General features: G+C 30.7%; 1 protein-coding gene across 1 annotated transcript; it reads right to left on the reverse strand.

The window, feature by feature from the left end:
* Positions 1-9,177: 9,177 nt before the first annotated feature.
* LOC121121668 (Krueppel-like factor 6) lies at positions 9,178-16,687 on the reverse strand. The gene is made up of 3 exons (XM_040716633.2): positions 16,287-16,687; positions 12,309-12,879; positions 9,178-11,961 (listed from the first exon to the last, which is right to left on the reverse strand). The coding sequence occupies exons 1-3, from the start codon at positions 16,389-16,391 to the stop codon at positions 11,786-11,788; spliced, it is 852 nt and encodes a 283-aa protein (XP_040572567.1). The 5' UTR covers positions 16,392-16,687; the 3' UTR covers positions 9,178-11,785.
* Between the last annotated feature and the right edge of the window lie 4,290 nt (positions 16,688-20,977).

Raw genomic sequence — 20,977 nt, forward strand, 5'->3', positions numbered from 1 at the left:
ATAGTAGACGTAGGTGGCCTCTTTACATTATCAGAAGTATTATATTTACTAGTTTTACTCCACAAGAAGACTTTATTCGTTAACCATTTCTAGAAAGACATTTAGAATAACCATATCCTAGGAAAATTAATTATCAATTCAAAAAGCAATGAATATTTATTTTTTGCTACTACTACTCAGCTGAATGAGGTGGGAGATATAAAAGAATAATGTAGATTTGATCATAGTTTTTGTAACAAAGCAGACATCATATATACGAAAAATGCGTTCTGCATTCATATTATGTCTTGATACAAAAAAAGAGAGATCCTTTTCGGCAAAGTTATCAGAAGAAAAACTTTGATAAGAAAGATTATACTACTTAATGCTGATCAAAGAAACATATCAAAATTGTACATTATACATATATACTTTTTAGTATATTCATTATGCAGTCTAATAATATTATTGAATAAAAATCTTACTTAAGTAATGTTGTTTTTTCCCCAGCTGTTCCAGTCATTTATATTTATTTATCAGCTACAAATCATCATTAACCTTATAATTTATTTAATTTCGTAATAAAGTTTTTCAAAATATGCAAATTTTGAAAATAATTATAAGATTTATTAAATACGAGTGGCTCTATTTGTGATGACCACTAATGTATTTGTTTATTTTAGCTATTCCATGCCTTGTTAAAGTATTTTATAATTTAAATTTGTAAGGTTTAAAATCCTGCAACCTCTCTAATAATGCCACATTTCAGAGATTCGATCATTTTAAAAACCTCTAATATGTTAACTATTTTATGTAGTTAAGTATATTTATATTTCAACTTAATAATTCTCTTTCGCTGTAATCATGATTCATCACTTTTAAACATTTAAACTTAAAGTAATATTTAAATCTTCTTTTCAATTAAATGGAAGAATAGTTATTAATTTATGATGTTATATTTACAAAGTGATAATATGAAGGTTGCTGGCCTATTGTGTAATCCATGAATATACATAAATGTCGTGTCCTTTTGTACAAATTATAACTCGTACAAACAAAATGTACAAGTTGCAACTCAAAAATGAGATGAAGAATTTAGAGTCCTTTGATGAGGATAATGTAAAAAAATGACATATTCTTTAGATTGTCCATATATTGATGGTATAATTTTTCACATTTCAATTCAAATTAATAACTAAAAACACATATTCTCTGGTATTCTATAAAGTTCAAATGCCCACTAAAGTTTGTATATATACTTTTAGTAAGTCATTTTTGAGTGTAGATACTTGAAATAAAAAATATCAATATGTGCATCTCATAACGCGACTAACCAACTAATGTAATATCATCAGAGACGCTATCCATGCTGCATATCCCATGAGTCGAGCACCATTTTTTGTTCTGGAAAGAGCCTCGGAGTATACTGTGAAATTTATTATTTTAATGATTTGGCACATTAACTATTTTTTTCAGTTATTATGCACATTAACGATCTTGTTTAGTTATTATGCACATTAACTGGTTATTTTGCATATTAACGGATTTCTTACTTTAACTCTAACATATTTATTTATATTTCCTAAAGCTATTATTATTTTTCCATTACTCTTGAGGAGATAACATTTAAGTATTGCGTAACTACGTCTGAGTTTGCTCATAAGAAACTGAGAGTAACACTGACAATTTCTTGGGGATTTATCTTCTACATCATTAAATCAAAATTTGTCTTTTAGCCGACATCTAATTACTTCAGGTAATGACGGGCATTATTGCTCGCAATAAATAAGTTCATTTTATCAGATTAATTGCAAAATCGTATCTATTTTTTAGTTGTTGTTTTCTTGGACCTGATAATCGGACGAATGAATTTTCTTTTCCAAATTTGTTGTCATTATTATTGAACTCCTGAGTAGTGAACTTACTATTCTACTACATTCAATTATATTCAACACATGATTGAACATTCGTTTGTGCCCATAAAAGACGAAGAATAACCTTAAGGATATGTTACAGAGTTATAATTGTAAGTCCTTGTTGGACTCGGAGTAGCTAATCTAATAAAATGTCATGGCATCTAATCTGCTCTCCTCAAAAAATTATTCAAATGATCAGGGTTACCATGTTGAATTTCGTTTTCTTTTTTTTAACATGCCCAAAATACACGCAATTTTCATCACTACCTTTTTATTTTTAGCCAAGAGGCCGTCAACTTCTTCTTCACATGAACACTTTAAATTTTTTATCCCTCTGATATCCAACAAGAAATTAATTTTCTATGTGGTAAAAATTTACATTTTAAATAGAGGAGTGAAGGAACAATGTCGCAGTACTTTGATCTATTATTATTGTTCTTTTCTTAGATAGCTTGTCATTCATGAGGGGACCAAATGTATATATACTCGTATATACAATATACACAACCATTCCTACAAGATCCTTATCCCAAATGAGGTAGAAGGAAACTACAATGAGTATGAGAGGGGGGAGATTTAATGGCCTTTTTTACTTCTTTTTTATTATTATAGTCATCGTTGTTGTTAATTCCATTTATCGAATAAATGGAGCATAAAAAAAGCACGGATTGTATTCAACATATTATTTTCTAAGTAAATTAGTTAAATGATCTGCTAAGAAAGAACGAAACAGAGAGGAAAATACATTCACTTTTAGTTTTGTTTTGTTTTTCCTTGGACCTTTTTACTTCTCAGAAAAATCAAATTCATGAGCAGGCTTGTAAATTGTAAGGAGTTTCGAATGTAAAAAAGAACAACAGCTGATATTTTAAAAAGAAAATGAAAGTGGTCACCCTCACAGTTTGAAAAATATTTGAAAGGAGAGCAACTTATTTGTCATGAGGTTCCATTAAATTTGATGTGACAAGCTAAAAGAGGAAAGAAATCAGGTAACTCCGCGTGAGGTAGGCTGGACCCCTCCCCAAACTTGGAATTTTTGGTTTTTTACTAGAAATTTTTTCGTCAAATTAAGCAGCAGAGAAAAAGATTTGATTATTTGTGAATAACTATGGATTTTTGAAAAAGAATCCAGAGAATTTAATTTATCAATTTTTTTTCCAAAAAATTTAATTTTGAGTGATAACGATGGATTTTTATTTTTTCCCCCCACAAATTTTATATTTGAAATTAAATTTTGGGAATTTTTACCCAAAAAATTCAATTTACAAATATTTTTCCGAAAAATTAAGCTATATAGCTATGGATTTTTGAATTTTAATTTAAAAAATTTAATTTTTGAATTTTTTTCCCAAAAAATTTTTTTTTTTAATTTTGTCGAAAAAAATAATTTTTTTAACCAAAAAACCAAGTCTGCCCCCTTCGTCAAAAAATATATAATCCTGCGGACACCCCTGGAAATAAGAAGTAAACCACTCCTCATCTAGCCTGAACATATACAGGATCTATTCCGATGTCGATCCTCAATTCTACTCCGAGTCCAATCTGGACTTACAATTATAACTCTGCAACAAATCCATAGTGTTACTCTTTTCCTTTCATAAGTACATACATTATTGGGTACTAATTAATTACATTCTTATTTGAAGAATTAAAAAGTAATTATAACAGCGTTGGAAAGATCAAAATAAACTTTTAAATTGCAAACTAGATAAAAATTTCGTACAATGAAGAGTCATATTATTTTATACAACTCTAGGGGTGATGAATGACAATATTTCGATCTCTAAAAGAGAAAAAATATGGTTCCATCAGTTTCAGGGCTCTAGGATACTGCTGACCGTTTGCTAAATGACGATTTTTTTTTCATTATCAATTCAAAAATCCTACTCAAAAAAAGTAAATTTTTTGTGAACAAAAATTGAAAATTTAAATTTTTGGAAAATAACGACCAAAATTAAATTTTAAATATTAATTTTTTTTTAATTTTTTCTTGGAATTTTGCAGGAAAAGAAATCCGGTACCTTCCATCAACTTCACGGAATCGCTTAAGTATTTTAAAAAGTGTGTTAAGACATTTTTACAAATATTTATCATGATTGTTAACTTGCATATTTACTGTTGAAATTCTACCCTGGAGCATTAAATATAACCTATTATGTTTAGTTATGTACTTTTTACGCCAATGCTCCGATTAATTTATACATGTACATATGTTTTATTGTATATAAACAAAATAAAGAATGTGCAAAAAAAAATCCCTAGCTATTACTATTAATTAAATTTTTAGAAAAAATATTTGAAAAATTATTTTTTTGGAACAAAAATTCGTACAATTAAATTAAATTTCAAATATTAAACTTTTTAAAAAAAAAATCAAAATTTAAATTTTCTAGTAAAAAGCAAAGTTCTTTAATATGGCGGGGAAGACTACAGCCCCTCCAGCCCTCCCCTTGAAGACGCGTCAGATAATTATTCTTAATTTTTCTCACAACGGTTCTAATAGAAGTTCGAGCCAACTGTTGAAGCATCATCATAATGAAATAACTCAATTAACACTGAATAATTGCGATTTCTGGCAAAGAATAAAACATTTAATCTGTTAAAATTTGAGTAACAGGAATGGAAATCATATTTAAATAGTTTTACAGTATGAATTATCATAGTGTATTTTTATTAATTTTTTTCAACAAAGTGATCGTTCGGCAATGTGCTTGCGCAAGGAATGTCGTTTTTAATGAGGAATATATTGTTTTTAAATTAATAAACTTAATCAAATATCCATAAACTTTGATTCTCAATATTTTGGATTTTTTTGGTATGAATATTAATTAGACCTTATTAATAAATTTGGGAATTTTATGAGTTTAAAAAAGAAAACATACCCTTACTAAATACAATAATGCAAAAGCTTAGCTCACATGACGTTTACTAAATTAGAGGCGAGCTGACATGAGAAGTAAATAAGTTATGTATATCACGGTGTACCCTATGTATTTTGTTTTCAGCTATTGATTCCCTCCTCTCGTTTGATACGTCATGGCTATTTCATAATATATTCTTTTTGATCAAAAAACAAGGCAATAAGTTATTCTATATTTATGTTCCATTTCCAAAAGAACAGGAATACAATTTATTGTTGATCCCTCGTCGTTTATAACAGTTCTTCTCAATAAGGGGTACGCGTACCCTTCAGGGTAATTGGAGGCAATCCAGGGGTACTTGAAATTTTAAAAGAATGTTTGTAAGGGGTACATGACTGAAAGGCGTCCGGAGGAGGTGTTCTGAACGGGTTTTAGCCCTCCCCCAAAATTAGGGATTTTTATTTTTTACTAAAAAATTTAATGTATGAATTTTTCTTCGAAAAATTTAATATTTCAAATATAATATATTTTTCTGACAATAGTAAAAAATTTCCCAAAAAAATTTCATTTTTTTTTGAAAAACTGTGTATTTAGATTTTCCAAAGAAACTTATATTTTTGTGAATAGCTAAGGATTTTTGATTTTTTTTTCCAAAAAAATTTAAGATTTGAAATATAATATATTTTTCTGTAAATAGTAATGAATTGTTAAATTTTTTTCTAACAAAATTTCATTTTTTTGTGAAAAACTGTGGATTTTGATTTTCCAAAAAAAACTTAAATTTTTGTGAATAGCTAAGGATTTTTGATTTCTTTTATTTTCCAAAAATGTAACATTTGATTTTAATATGTTTTTCTGTAAATAGTATTGGATTTTTAAATTTCTTTTCCAAAAATTTTTATTTTTTTGTGAAAAACTGTGGATTTTGATTTTTTTTTTTAAACTTAAATTTTTGTGAATAGCTATGGGTTTTTGATTTTTTTTTTTTTTGTAAAAATTTAACATATTGAAATTTTTGTGAAATAATTTAATCATTGAAATATTTTCATACAATTTTTATTATTGAATTTTTTTTTTAATTATTATTTTTTTTTTTTTTGATTATTTTTTTTGAAAAAAACAAAAACCAAATCCCCTTGAAGCTAAAAATGCTTAATTTTTGTTGAACAAATATCCTAGAAGTGGTACATCACTAAAAAAAGGTTGAGAATCCCTGGTTTATAATATATATATATATTGGCCATTTTATTATTTAGATGAGGAAATTTTGACTATCATATAGCAAAACAAATTTATAGATACGCTTTTAATAAAACATTACGAAGCAATATTATAATACAGGATAGAATAATTTACTATGTAGATTTCAATATTACGAAATATATAGGTATATAATTCATTTTAAGAATAGTAAAGAAGTAATATGACGGTGTTAGTCTGTGATTAATAAGAGATATATAGCATTTTGTATCATTGGCTTATTTGGCTAATTATCATAAGATTTTTGGCCTTTTTTTTTGTTTCTCTTCGGAGGAAATGTTGCCTGATATAATCAAGGTAACGACGTGATATAGATTGGGCAACTAAAAGAGGGTGTATTCTCGAGTAAAAGAAGACGGTTGTTTATCCTACCAACCATGTATTGTAAATAGTCATATCAATAATGACTTCTAAGATCCTGTTGATAAATTAATATTGTCTCTTGATATTCATCTTAGAGGGTTTCATTTGCTAAAAGTTGTATTTTCTTTGTTATTTCCCAGAGAAGGAATAAACAAACTTTTCTTTGAAAAGTTTGTTTATGAGGAAATTTCAATCTTTAAAGAACGACATTTAGAGAACTACATTTTTTAAAGTTATATTTTTTTTTTTTAAACTCAAACTAGAATAGTTATAAAAATTATTTATATTTATGATATCCTCAGGCATCCACCACTCCTATGTATTTTTTTAAAGTCCGCTGTCATTTTTTTAATTATCTTATCCCTTTATGGTGTTTTATGAATATTTATTGGTTGAACTTGAATAAACTGATATTTGGAGAGAATTGGCTAAATTTATAATTTCGTGTCTTTTCTCTTTTAACTTTTAAAAGGGAAGTTTGGGAGATAAATATATATACTGCTATGAGATTTATTCGTCTAGATGCAAATGTAATACTTTACTTGAATCAATTTACAACACTTGATAGAATCTGTTAGTCGGGCTACGTGCAGCTCATAGACCGTAGTTTCCTCACCTCTGCCTAAGAAAATATTTATGACTTTTTATTGTTTTAAGAGGGGGAATTTGAAAAAGGATTTGAGGACTCTAACTACTTAATGAAAAAAGAAAGAATCATCTGTGTCCGTTTTAGAATAATATGCGTCCTTTTTTGATAGAGCAGACAGAAATTTTAATGAGTTGGACTAAAAGAGCGGGACCAGAGCACCTGTCCCCAATCGTGGATATGTATTGCATATATACATACTTCGTCAACACAAAAGCAAGGTTTAATATTTTTTCTCAAAACTGAGTCTAGATTACATTTGTATCCTTTAACGATTTATCGACTATTTCTATCAACAGATTACTAAGTTTAATCCTTTAAAATCACAGTAAATTGCATTAATGCATATTACAAGAGATTATTATTATTATTTTTTTTTTTTGCGGTAGATAGGACATCTTGTCTTAAAAGAAAAATTAGGTGAATAAAAGAAGTATTGTTTCAGTGAGGTTATCATGGATTTAGAGTACTCAGATGGTTAAACCAGTTAGTAAAGAGTGAATTGAAAATAAAGAATTGTGAATGTCAAGTTGACAGATAAGATTAGGCTGGGACTACGAAGTGGGAGGGAGTTTGGGGCCTCTTTAATCGATATTAACCCATGATCATGATTACTTCTACTGGGAGGAACGAAAGGGATTCATGGATTGTTTTTAAGATGTAGCCTTTCCAGAGGATCGACCAATTCACTGATTCAAGATCCATGGGTCTTCAATTTCGTCATTTCGACTTCCCTTGCAGCAGCTAGATGACTCTCCCATCTCCCAAAATCGATAGCTGATATGCTATCTCTCATAAATCAGGGCTACCAAATTTATATTAAATTATCCCAGTTTTTTTACAATAAATAAGTGTTATTTTTTAGAATTTGACTCTATCAAAGAAACAAAAGGATTTGAAAAATAGATTAATCTGTTAAGGAATTAATACTAACTACAAATTATCGTCACAATGAAATAAATATAAATGGATTAATTTGATTGAAAAGGCCATGCGGATCATAATAAAGGCTAAAAATATATCTAATAATCTTGAGTATATCAACTCATACCAGAAATTTGAATACAATGTCTTAAATTCACCGAAATGGGCTCATGAAATATTCTACGGTACATTCTACGCAAGCTATCTATGCCATCATTTTGGCACGCTCTCTTGAGCAAACAAGGGACTTGGGAAGCTATTTTTGTTTATTAGATAGCGTGTCAAAACTTGCAGAAGTAGGAAAAATGGAATCAATATATGAATTTGCTATCCCAAATATCTGGAAAAGGCAAGAAACCATAACTAGAATCCGCACCGGGAGCAACAACATAACAATTGCTCGATCTCTGGGACTTAGTGGTCCGTTCGTTCGTATACTTAGGAGGAAATTTGTGGACTTTAAAGGTCATGCAAACGAAGTTGCCACCTCACGTGTTGGTGTTTAGGGTGGTTAGCTCTGAAGGCCACGTCAAGCTACTCATGTGTTCCTCCAAGGTCATCACTGATACATACCTGTACGTACTAGAGATCAAGATAAAGCCCCTGGATCAATATGGTTGCCAATGGGGGCCTTACATGAGATAGGAGGACTAGTCTCCAAGCCACACCTCGAAAAAAGTTTCAAATGGCTCAAAAACAACTTTTATGACTTTATCTCACCGGACTTTTGGCCTCCAAACTCGCCGTATCTGAATCTTTTTGTGTGGTGTGTGATATAAAGAAAAACTAACCGAACGCCCTGCAACACCAAGAACGAACTTATCAGTCGGATCAAGAAAGAATTCCAGGATTTACTAAGTGACCAAGTGGCAAAGACCTGCTTGCGCTTACGGCCTCGTATGGAGACTATAATTGAGGCTAGAAGTGATTTTATTAAATTAAGTTAATCTAAATCTATCAAGCTTTCAGACTCTAGTTTTATTTTTTTAATCTGGTAATTGGTACATATATTGGCAAACTGTATATATCTATGTTGTAAAAAATATATATTTTCCTATTTCTTTTATTTTTGTTCAAGATTTGTTTATGTGTTGACTCACCGTATATCTATTATAAAACTTTAATTATTTTGTGTACTAATAACTACACAACTCCAATTAATGTTAAAAACTCTTGCAAGGGATTTAACTACCTAACTAAGTAATAAGTAACCCATTACTACGGCGTATACAATAATGTATTTTATTTTCTGTGATAATGTATGTATATACCGATTGATAATAATTAATATCCATGAATGTAATAATTCATTTATAAGCAAGAGAAAAATATAGTATTTATAATATAAATATGTGTACATATAATATATAGTTATTAATCAAAAAAATTGTCAAAAAATAAAAGACAAAAACTGATCGTAATAATAAGATTTTAACATCATAGCATTTAAATAAAAATAATAACATGTTCAAAATATATAGGTATTTAATAAGTATGTATATTATACTATGTAACACACTCTTGTTTAAAAGTAGTAGAAATGGGGCATACCGAATAGGTATAGCTATATAGGATCCAAGAAGTAAACAAAGCCAAAATATCATGAAAAATTAAAAATATTAATAATTTAAATAAAGCTCCTTTTTTTTCTGTGTTGCCGTCTTTGATTAACAATCAGATTCTACAAATGAAATATATAATTATGTCGTACAAAAGGTCCATCAGATAAACTCATCACTTTAAAAAAAAAACCCAATGATTATAATTAACAGATGGTGTGGCTTAAACAACAGATAGTTAACAGTCCCCTCATGTAAACAGCTTACATATACAATCCTTGTTTTTCATCAATTAGAGTGAGTTACATCCTCATTCATCATCATTTGAGTTATAATGATACAAACTGAATATAAAAATCAAATAACTTGTACAATTTTATTTTTCTCAAGGACGTGAATGAAACAAATGCATTGACCCACGCACACAAGGATATACGGGCTCCAAGTGTTCTATGTATTTCTAATTTTTGGTAATTTTAGGGGCTTTCAAACTGTAGAAATTTTTTTCTTGGGCCATTATGGGTACAGGGCCGTCTCTAAGGTGGTTTCTTAGGGAGAAAGGAGAGGCTTTTTGACTAAACTTGGACCATTTCTTGGGGGAAAAAAACGAATAAATAAAAATTAAGAGCAATCAATTTTCTTAATTTCAAATTGCAATCCCCAAAAAATCCAAATTTTCACAGCCTACTTTTATATTTTGGCAAAAAAAAAATAGTCAAGGGGGTGTCAAACCTCTCTCCCGGCGTCACATAGCCTGAATGACTATAGATTTGATTTTTTTTAAATCTGGGGGATTTTTAAGAAAAACAAAATCAATATTTTATCTTAACTTTATGATGTTTAAATTCTTAGTTTTTTTAAAAGTAATTTTGAGAGAGTTTAAAAACCTCTTGGTATAGAGCATTGCTTCTCAAACTGTGGAGTGACCGTGTTAAAAGTACGCACCGGACCAAGGGTACCAAAGAACTATAAATGATGGCCACTTGACCATTTTTTGTCCCAAATTAAGTTGGCTAAGAGAATGCTTTTGTACCTGCTAGAAACGTGTTGAACTATTATATAACTAACTACACATTCTCTATGGATTCACCCTTTTAATAGAACTTACAAGGTTAATTCCGGAAAAAGAAATACTAATGATAAAGTAATGCCTGTATACATGGACACTCTTTATTTCTTTTCCTATTTCCCCACGTAGTTGGTAAAAATGTGAGCGATTTTTTGGAGTAAAACAGTTATGAAATGAATGAAGGAATTAAATTAAAATATGAGGGTAATGAATGTTTGAAGGCAAGGATGTCCAACCTGTGGCCCTTTGGCAAATTATGCACTAGAGGAAAAATTTTAATTTTTTCAAAAAATTCATACAAACCAATACCCCTACCTATATATATATATATCTAAGCCTACGTACCCCTGAACAGGGGCTTTTTTGAAGCAATTTGGCTCTAAAAAATTAGATTTTACCATTTTTTTATATTTAGCCTAAATTTGAAATAAAGTATGTACTTAATAGTTTTGTTTTATGAGGCCATTTTTCATGAAATTTAATTTAATTGGTTTTGTGGCCTATTAAATGATTTCAAGTGGGAATGTAGCCCATTATATCTAAAGGTTGGCCATGCCTGTCTTAAAGGATTAAAATATTTTTTTAGAGTGATCTACTGGTTGTATGTTATCATAATAATTGTTAATAAATAAAGTTCTTTTAACTCCTTCTGACGTTTACTACACAATTTTTCAATTCAATTCCTTCTTTCATTTAATTACGGTTCTACTAATACACAATTGAAGAAACGACATTTTGCAGGGGGATAAGTATTTCTTATGCAATGAAATCTTGTCAAGCTCCTCAAGCCTGGTTTGTTACTTTGTTTTATAGCTTTGGTGGATCCCATGAATGCGTCCTGGGATTATTTAAAAAAGTTTGAGAAACACTGGTGTAGAGGAGATTTAAAGAAGAAGAAAAAAACATATTTCACAGAAAAATTATAAATATATTATCACAGTTGTCTAGTTTTTGTTTTTTTTTCTTTCTTCATTTTTTCCAATAATAGATTAATAGAAATGTCAATATTATAGAGTATCTCTTCCAGGTCTCTTGGAAAAAATTCCATCATCCAAAAAGAAAAAAAAATATCAATCCTTCTATTTCTTTTTTTTTTTAGATAAAAATCACAGCCAATTTCTTTATGCGAGTTTTTAATTTTTTTTAAAACAAAAGTTATATTCCTATTTTTTTCCTATGGGGTTGTTTTTTTGTTTTCCCGAAGGACTTCACAGATGTCTTTTCGTATGGAGTGCTAAATGATCCGACCTTGAGAAGCTTCTATCGCAATGGCAGCATTTGAAGGGTCTTACACCAGTGTGTTTTCTATGATGTCTTGTGAGTTCATCTGATCGAGCAAAACGCCATTCACAGCCTTCCCAAGAGCAACGATAGGGCTTTTCACCTGAAAGAAATAAGTAAGATGTTTGTATGAATAGTCTTGTTCATATAACAACGTTGTTCAGAGGTACATAATAAAGTATTAACAATAGTCAGTTGTTGTATGTGCATGGATAGATAAATGCTACGTAGAAACGTAGAAGAGACAGACAGGAAGGAAGTTATGGTTATTGATTTTCTAACCACCACGAAGAAGAAGGAAAAAAACAATGAAAAACGAAATCACCCCCCCCCCTCATTCTGAATATATCAATACATACATATTTAAATGCAATTAAGCACATGCATATATGTATATATTGTACATAGGTACTTCCATGTAATTACTATGTAAAGAACTCAGATTTTTACCTGTGTGTGTCCTTTGATGAGCCTTCAAATGGGAACTTTTCGTATAGACCTTAACACAATTAGGAAAGTTGCATTTGTGTACTCTCCTTTTCGCAGAGTCCAAGGTCGCCGTGGGTGACGTTGTTGTTGTGGATGACGTTGTTGATGAGTGGATCGTTGCCTTTATAGAAGCAGAGCCATGGATTTTAGCAGGTGAGGATCGGATAACGATGGGGGAAACGGTGATTTTGCGTAGAATCGTGGTTTTAGTTGGATGAAGATGATGATTTGTTGTTGCTATTGTTGTTGGCAGTGACTTTGGAGTATCTGGAGATGATGGTGGGCTACTCGTATTCGAAGAGGAAGATGGTGGAGGAGATATTGAATGGCAAAGGGAGGGAGGAGGGGATTCTTTGAGAGGAGAAGTTGTTCCGAAAAAGGATAACCAGGAGGTTTCTTCTTCATTGAAACTAAAACGATCCTCTGAGTCCGTGTCGTCATCAAAGGAAGCACGACTAAGTTTATACGGGGATGAGTCCTCTCGAAACGTGAGGGGTTCATCCTTTAAATATCGTTCCATCTCGTAGCATGTCTGAATAGCAAGCAATACAAAGGACAGTAAATTAGTTATATGCTCAAACAAGGATTAGACAATCAGTTAACATATTTATTGGTTAATTAAATTTAAATTAAATTTTCTGCATAGTAAAAAGCAAAAATTCCTCCATTTGGAGATGGGGCACAGCCCGCCCTGTGAGGACGCCCCTGCTAATAGTACATTATAAATAAAATATTTCATAAATGAATAATGATATTCTATCATGAATTGGAAGGAGAAGGTACATGCTCTTAAAATACTCTGTTATTAACAGAGTACAAACACCACCAACGACCCTCTAAAGAGGTAATGTAATTGTATATTCCCTATACAGTACAACGGCAACAGACTTTGTACATATGTGTAATGTTTTACTCAAGAGACGAATAAGACGGATTAGTATAATATGTATACACTACATATTATATACAAATACCAGAGGATTGAGTCACACTCAGAATGGTGTCGTTCTCTATGAATAGCGCCGGCGATGGGGGTTGATGTTGGATCCCTTTATTTATTTCTCCCTCCATTACTAATATTATAGTATGTCAAAAGACTTATAAAATGAACTTCTTAATATTCTCAACAGTGCGCAGTTCCTACGTTTCCTTTTACATGATCCTCATAAACTTATTAAAATGCATTTCGGGGGAAGGAATTGTAAAAAGTAAATAGGTATATTATGTTCTGACAAGTTATAACTTGTATAAGTAGGGGTGTCCCCAGGATTATATTGGGAGGGGGGGGCACTAGATTTTTGTATTTTTAAATCCATTTCATTTTTTTTTTTTTTTGAAATCAAATTACAAAATCCATAGCTATTTAATTTTTTTGGAAAAAAAATTATATTTAATATATTAAACTGTTTGGCAAAAAATTTTAAAATCCATAGCTATTCACAGAAAATTTAATTTTTTTGGAAAAAAATTTGAAAAATGATTTAAAAAATTAAATCTCATTTATTAAATTTTTCGGATAAAAATTTCTAAAATCCATAGCTATTGACTGAAAACTTATTTTTTTGGAAAATAAAATTAAATTTCAAATATTGAATTGTTTGGGGAAAAAATTCAAAATCCATAGCTATTCGTAGAAAATAAATTTTTGGAAAAAAAATTGAAAAATTTAACTTTTTGGGAGAATATTTAAAAAATGAAATTTCAAATATTAAATTTTTCGGGGAAAAGTTTCAAAAATCCATAGCTTTCCACAGAAAATTAGTTTTTTGGAAATAAAATTTAAAATATTACATTTTTTCAGCCTATATTTGCTGCTTTTGTTCTAATCCATGTATATTTTAATAACCTGAATATGATTCTTATCTAACTACAGACGAGAATAACAACAGTCGATGCTAGGATGAACCGTCTTCCTCTTTTCTTCTTTAAAATTGATATCTTGGCATAAGGATGTAATTCCTTACTGAACGGAGCTCGCAAGTCAAAGCAATGTATCATACAAGAAGTGACATTGAAAAAAAAACTTAAAGTGGGTCTCGCGTTATGTCGCCAACCCTCCACTAGTTCGTATGTCAACCCAATTTTTTTTTTTTTTAACTTAAAATCCAACGATCACCTTGTATTTAAAAAACCTTTTATGTTAGGGTACTCAAGTATCAAGGGTTTTACTGTATATTACTGCCCTCCCCCAAAAAAAAAAAATAATAATAATTAAAAAATAATACAAATTTATTACTGTTTTATTCTTGAATTGTATTAATTCCAAAATATTTATAATAAACCCTTAAAACTGACACTGATCCGGCCACGAGTCCTCTTTTACAGAAATCAAATACAGTCTTACATTGAGATACGAGTATCACAATGAGTTTAGGTATACGAGACGGAATCTGCTATTTCTCTATGGCCACCCTAGTCATACTTTTGACTAATAGAATGACGGCTTATGAGTACTTATTGTTATATATGCATTCTGTGGGACAACGTCATCCTGAGTGTGAGAGGAACTACCTGAAAATAACAAATAGTTTGTATTTGTTTCTTCATTCAAAAAATTATACCTAATTGAATGGCTTTTCGCACGCCTAAGGCATTGTATTCATTCTTGAAAATATTGCTGTTCTTGTTCAAATAACACAAGATATCTCACAATAACAATAAAACCACATCAATAAAACACTTTTTAAAGTCCAAAACATCCCATGACTGAATTATGGACGGTTGAATTTGGGTAATTGAATCCCACTGGAAATGTTTCAAGAGTGGAATGGATTTGAAAAGGATTTTGTTTCAATGGAGATAAATGAAATGAAATGTGTCAAAAGTGCCATGCGTGCGTGTGTGTGTGTGACACTACAAAATAGTAGTGTTGGGACTATCAGTCCTTATTTGTTCCAGTCTTATAACTTCAGGGGCGTCCGCAGGGGGTAGGCTAAAGGGCTTGTAATCCCCCCCAAAAAAAAGGCATTTTTGTTTTTTACTAGAAAATTTAATATTTAATTTTAAATTTATAGTTAAATATAGTTTTCAAAAAATATAATATTTATAATTTAATTTTAAAAGAAGGGACGGAAGGATCAAATAAAGGGATGATCTTGACAAAATCCTGACGGAATTGGTGGAATACGGTCCAAAATCCTCCATTACCTCAATGGCGAAAGAACTATGAGTCACAGCGATGACAATAGGTTTTCAACTTAGACAGAGGTCCTACGTTCGCCCTCCCATTCCGTATCTAAGTGAAAAATTGAAAACCAATAGCATGGAGAGGTCAAAAATGTAGTCATCCAGCATACCAATAACATTAAATAAATAAAAAATTTCGTCAAATGCTGTGGATATTTGAAAGAAAGAATCAAAATAATTTAATTTTTAAATTTTTTTAAGAATAATTTCAAAAACCAAGTTCCCCCCCCCAAAAAAAAAAAAAATATATATATATACATAATCCTGAGGACACCCCTGGACTGGTCTTATCAGTCCTTCGGCCTGCCAGTACTAGAACTGACTAAAAAAACCGTTGAGTGACGTCATCAAGGACTACAATTTAAAAGTTTTTAGGACTGAACTGGAACGGACCGAAACTGACCTGGACAGCAGGCTTCTGTACTAAATAAGGACCCGGCACAACACTATAAAATAGTTTCTTTGCAACAAAACACAAAATTAAAAGTAAAAAAGAGCTTCTTGTATTTCAAAAACAATAGTCATTGTAATAATGTACATATTCATTTCCTTCCGAAATCCTTTACAAAACAGCCCAAGTCATAAGCTACATTCAAGCCAGAGTCAATGTATTTCATCCAAACAACATTTGTTATATAAGAATAATGAATACATATATATTCACCAAATCTTCCAACTCATCAAAAAATAGTGAATCGTAATCAAATATTATGGATTGCATCAGAGAGTCAAACAGAATAGGAGTATTTTTACCTGTTGCCAATGTTCCTCTGGACTAACAGTGCCACTGAAATATCCAGTATCATGCACAGACTGAAGCTCAAGGAATATATTTCCGCTAGGAAGTATTGTGTCCATGGTTATATTATAAAGACGAAGAATCCGCCGATTCACAGTCAAATAAATAGTAGTTTAAATATGTATTCTATATTATTTGAAGTATATTGAAACACACACACACACACGAACTTAAAAATTCACGGAAGGAAAAAAATAAAAACAAAACTAGGGAATTCGCACTTTGGGATACCGACTGAAATCAAATTGTTTCTTCTTCTTTTTTTATTATTTATTTTATTGTTGTTGTTATTATTCCTTCTTTTTCCTTCTTCTTCTTCTTAGTCCTCCTACTCCTCACTACAACTACTACTACTACAACAACTACAGCAATGTAGTACACTTCTTTTTTTTCTCGGACGTAGAGCGCGTCATCCTTTCACATGCCCGCAACTGCGTTTTCTTTAATGATATGCGGTTTGCATTATATATTAACTATATAATATAGTTTATATTATTAATTAAATGGTATTGGGAATGTTTGATGAATGATGTACAAGAAAAAAAAACCTTGAGCGCCCTCTATTAGCGGTACACGAACTATAGGGGCAATTGGGCCCCACATTTTTTAAATATTTTTATAGTTCCCACAAAAAAACTATTCCTCTCATCTAAAAAAATTAAATGTGATGATTTAAAAAGAAAACAATTTAATTTTTTTTATGATTTATTCCTTCAAATTTAATCTCGTCTGAAAAATTTTAACTCTACAATTTTAGGAAAAGTTTCTTTTCTAAATTATTTGTCAAATTTGTACTTCATATATATTTATAAAAACGTTTCAGACAAAATTTTCCAGAAAGTCAACAAAAAAAAATTGCCCCTGATGAAGCCACTGATGGCAAAATCATAGAGGTTCTCAAAGTTTAAACACAAATAGCAAGTCGAATTTCGGTAGATAAATTCAAACTATTTTGTACCATCATTTTCCTGTGATATAAAGTTTGCATAGGGCTTGGATTTTTGACATTTCATAAAGTGTTTAGTAATAATTATGGTTTAAAGGGCTGTTGAGTGTTGCTGTGATACTAAGGTTAAACGGACTCAAGGTTGTGCTCAGTTCAGGTTGAGCAGTTGTATCGGTTCATTTATTTCAAACGTTTCACTTTGGTAACAGGCACTTAAAGGGTGTCGTTAGAAAATTTGGGACCGGCCAGGAATTGATATTAGAATGAAACAGAAATGCATCAGCTTCCAACAGGGGCCCCAAAAACTTATATTCCTGAAGAAAACGCTGCAATTGCACAAAAAAACCCTAGCGGTAAAAGAAATGAAAATGCTAGAAAGATAAGGGCAGAACCTTGTAAACAGTACCTATAACTTGATTATAAAATACAATAGGGTTTATAAGCAAAAAAAGTCTGGTTTCTTTTTGCAAACATTATATCTAAAGTAAGGCACAATATACCATTAAAATGACGTCATAGTGTGTATAATTAAACAATGCATCCGCTAGCATTTGTTTGATGTAATTTTATATGGAAATGTTGATGAGATTACACCAAAGGCAACGAGTAGTAAATTTACTTTGCACCCAAATTTGTCCTTCTGACAATGCAAGGATTGTTGGCATCTGGTGAATTCGAAGAATCCGAGTGGATTTGGAGGCTGGGAAATATCCAACTGGTGTAGTCACAAGACAAGAAGAGACAGAAGGATCAAATAAACGGGATGATCTAGACAAAATCCTGACGGAATGGTGGAATACGGTCCAAAATCCTAAATGACCTCAATGGCGAAAGAGTTATGAGTTACGGCGATGACAATATGCTGTTAACTTGGACAGAGGTCCTATGTTCGCCCTCCCATTCCCCCAAGATAATCACAATAATTTAAATTCTTCCATTGTCCAAGAATGGGCTTTTGTTGATTCCACCGAAATTGTGAGAGCATGCAAAAGCTTCCAACCTTTGTTTTTAGACGTGTGTGGATGCAGATGGTAGAGAATTTGAATTTTGAATCTTAATATTGAAGTTTTGGATAGTTTGAATAATTTTTTTTTGATATAGTTTCCAGTTTTCCAGTAATGACGCTAAGAAATTACTTAGCGCAGACCAACTTAGTTGCTTATAAACCCTGTATATGCAGTTGTGGCGGGAGGGGACGCTTATGCCCTCGCATAAATTTTATCATATACATAAATATGACAAACATATTTAAATAAGTAATTATATTACGGTGGTGATTGGGGGGGCTAAGCCTCCACCCCATCCTCTCTACATGATGGAAGCTAGCAAAGGTTAATCTTGTGGCCTTAAATGTGGCAATTGATTCATGCAAAATCATAAATAATGTCATAACCTTATATTTTGAAACAATGGCTACAAAGAAGTATGTGACGCAATTTGATTAAACACTAATCAGGTTTTTTAAATTACATATTGTTTTTTCAAGGCTAATTATACATTAATTGAAGATGAGTTTGATGTCAATGTATCTAATCTGAACGAACATATTAACCTTTTTATCCAGTTTACATAGACATTACTGCTCAATTTATTTTACTTTCATAAGCTGCAGAGTACTTTAACAGACCACTAAATACATTTACCTACTTATGAATCTTTGCCAATCACAAAGGAAATCTGATTACCATTTTTCATATAGAGGAGTTATGCCATACAAGGAAGGTTCTCATACTGAAAACCTCAGCAAACTCTGATTAAACATATAGACCAGCATTTGAGAAACAAAAATTACCACCTGAACTTTGTTGAGGATGGCAACTAAAATTTGCTGTGGCACAAAAAAATGGTACCGTTCTCTATTCTACTCTGGATTTAAAAAAAAAACTTGTGGAACTTCTTTGGTCATTGCCACCTATAATCAGATTGCACAATGACTGTAAATGTGAAATTTGTATAATTGCAAGTACTCCGCCCTTAACTAATGGGTATATTTTTATGGAATATAACCAACATTAGGTCATCTACTCAAACAGAATGCCTGAGCTCTTTTTCGAACAAAGTTTCTGCCAAATGAGATTGTCCAATATGTCGGGTACTCTCACATCCCTATTCAAAAAGATTAAATTTGAAATATGTCAGAGCACTGTTTGAACTCCCAAAGCTAAAGAACAATTATTTAGTTCTCTAATCAAACAAAAATCCCATCAGTATGGTGATAATTTTGCCAACACTATGTGACACTCACTAAGAATAGCCGCTTATTTTGAATTTGTAAAATGTGATATATTTTTCAGTCCTTTTTCACTTGATATAATTGCAAAACGCAAACTATTTTAAATTAGAGTGATAGGAAAACGATTAAAATGAGTCATATCATCAGAGAAAGGGCTTGGATGTAACAAGTAATTGAACTTGTTTCAGCTGTGAGAGATAAAGGTAAATTAATGACTTCCCATTTCAATATAAAATTCATCCTATGAGAAAACCAAGAAAATTTTGCAACACAAGAAAATAACTCACATAAAATAAATAACTAGATACTTGATTACTCAAAACTCGTATAAATATTTCGAGCTTCCGTGTTTCGAGCTCAAACTATGTGGAGTTTTTCAAAACCATATTTTGGACGATTTTGAGTAATTTACAAAAAAAAACATTGTTTTTAGTAATGTTGAGTATTTTTCAAGCTCGATTAAAAATCGAATCCAACTCTATTTTTAGACCTTTCAAGCTATTATTTTCTATGTATAATGGGAAAAAAATACTTGGAAAGTAGGAATTGCTTTTGAATACAATATTTTGTATCCTAAGACTTTGAAAATAATAAAAAAGTTTTACTTGGAAGCTCATAGAAATGCTTTAATTACATAAATAAAATTTTTGTATTCAGAGAATGAAAAATTCTAAATACGCCACATAGGACGTATTATTTTAGAATCTCAAAATATGTGAGTTATATCAAACTACTGTGAAACTCAGTTAACATGTTTAAAATTAATTAACTAATTATTATATATTAAAAGGGATAATTTTGAATTATATCAAAAATTCCCCCTAGAAATCCAACAATATATTAGTAAAATAATACAAATTTTCTAACATTGTTCTTCTCGTGTATCCGTGTCCTACTTAAACCTGTGAATATAGTTGGTGTGGAATAAAACCACTTTGGGACTGTTGATGCTTCTGGACTTGATTCCTTAATGACTCATGCAGCAAAAAATTGGTTGAATTATAAAAATATCTATAACTCATTTGTATAGAGGACTAAGATTTTAATTTTTTTAAATTTGGAACACTAAAATCATGAAAATTTAATAAACACAATCATATTTTATAGAGATTTTTTTCGATCCTATTCATGCTTAAAACCTATAATGGGGCAATTGGGGCTATGCTCTTTCAAAATCTATGCTTGTTCTCTGACAAAAAGTGTGTGAAGAAATGGTGAGAGTTATTCAGTACCTATGGTAATAAAGAATCAAGATCCTTATATACATCAACAGCTTGTTATATGGTTTTGGAGAAAAAAAATGAATTACTAATATATAGCAAAGACCCAACAGCATTTAATATAGCATTAGTGCAGAAAGGGTTAAAGCCAACAACTGTTTTTCCTTTTATAACTTTTAAATGTAGTTTTTTCATTACAAACTCATTGGTGTAGTTTACGCTTAGGTGGTTATTAGGGTGACCAAT

This window comes from Lepeophtheirus salmonis, chromosome 7 (assembly GCF_016086655.4).
Source record: "Lepeophtheirus salmonis chromosome 7, UVic_Lsal_1.4, whole genome shotgun sequence".
Lineage (NCBI taxonomy): Eukaryota > Metazoa > Arthropoda > Copepoda > Siphonostomatoida > Caligidae > Lepeophtheirus > Lepeophtheirus salmonis.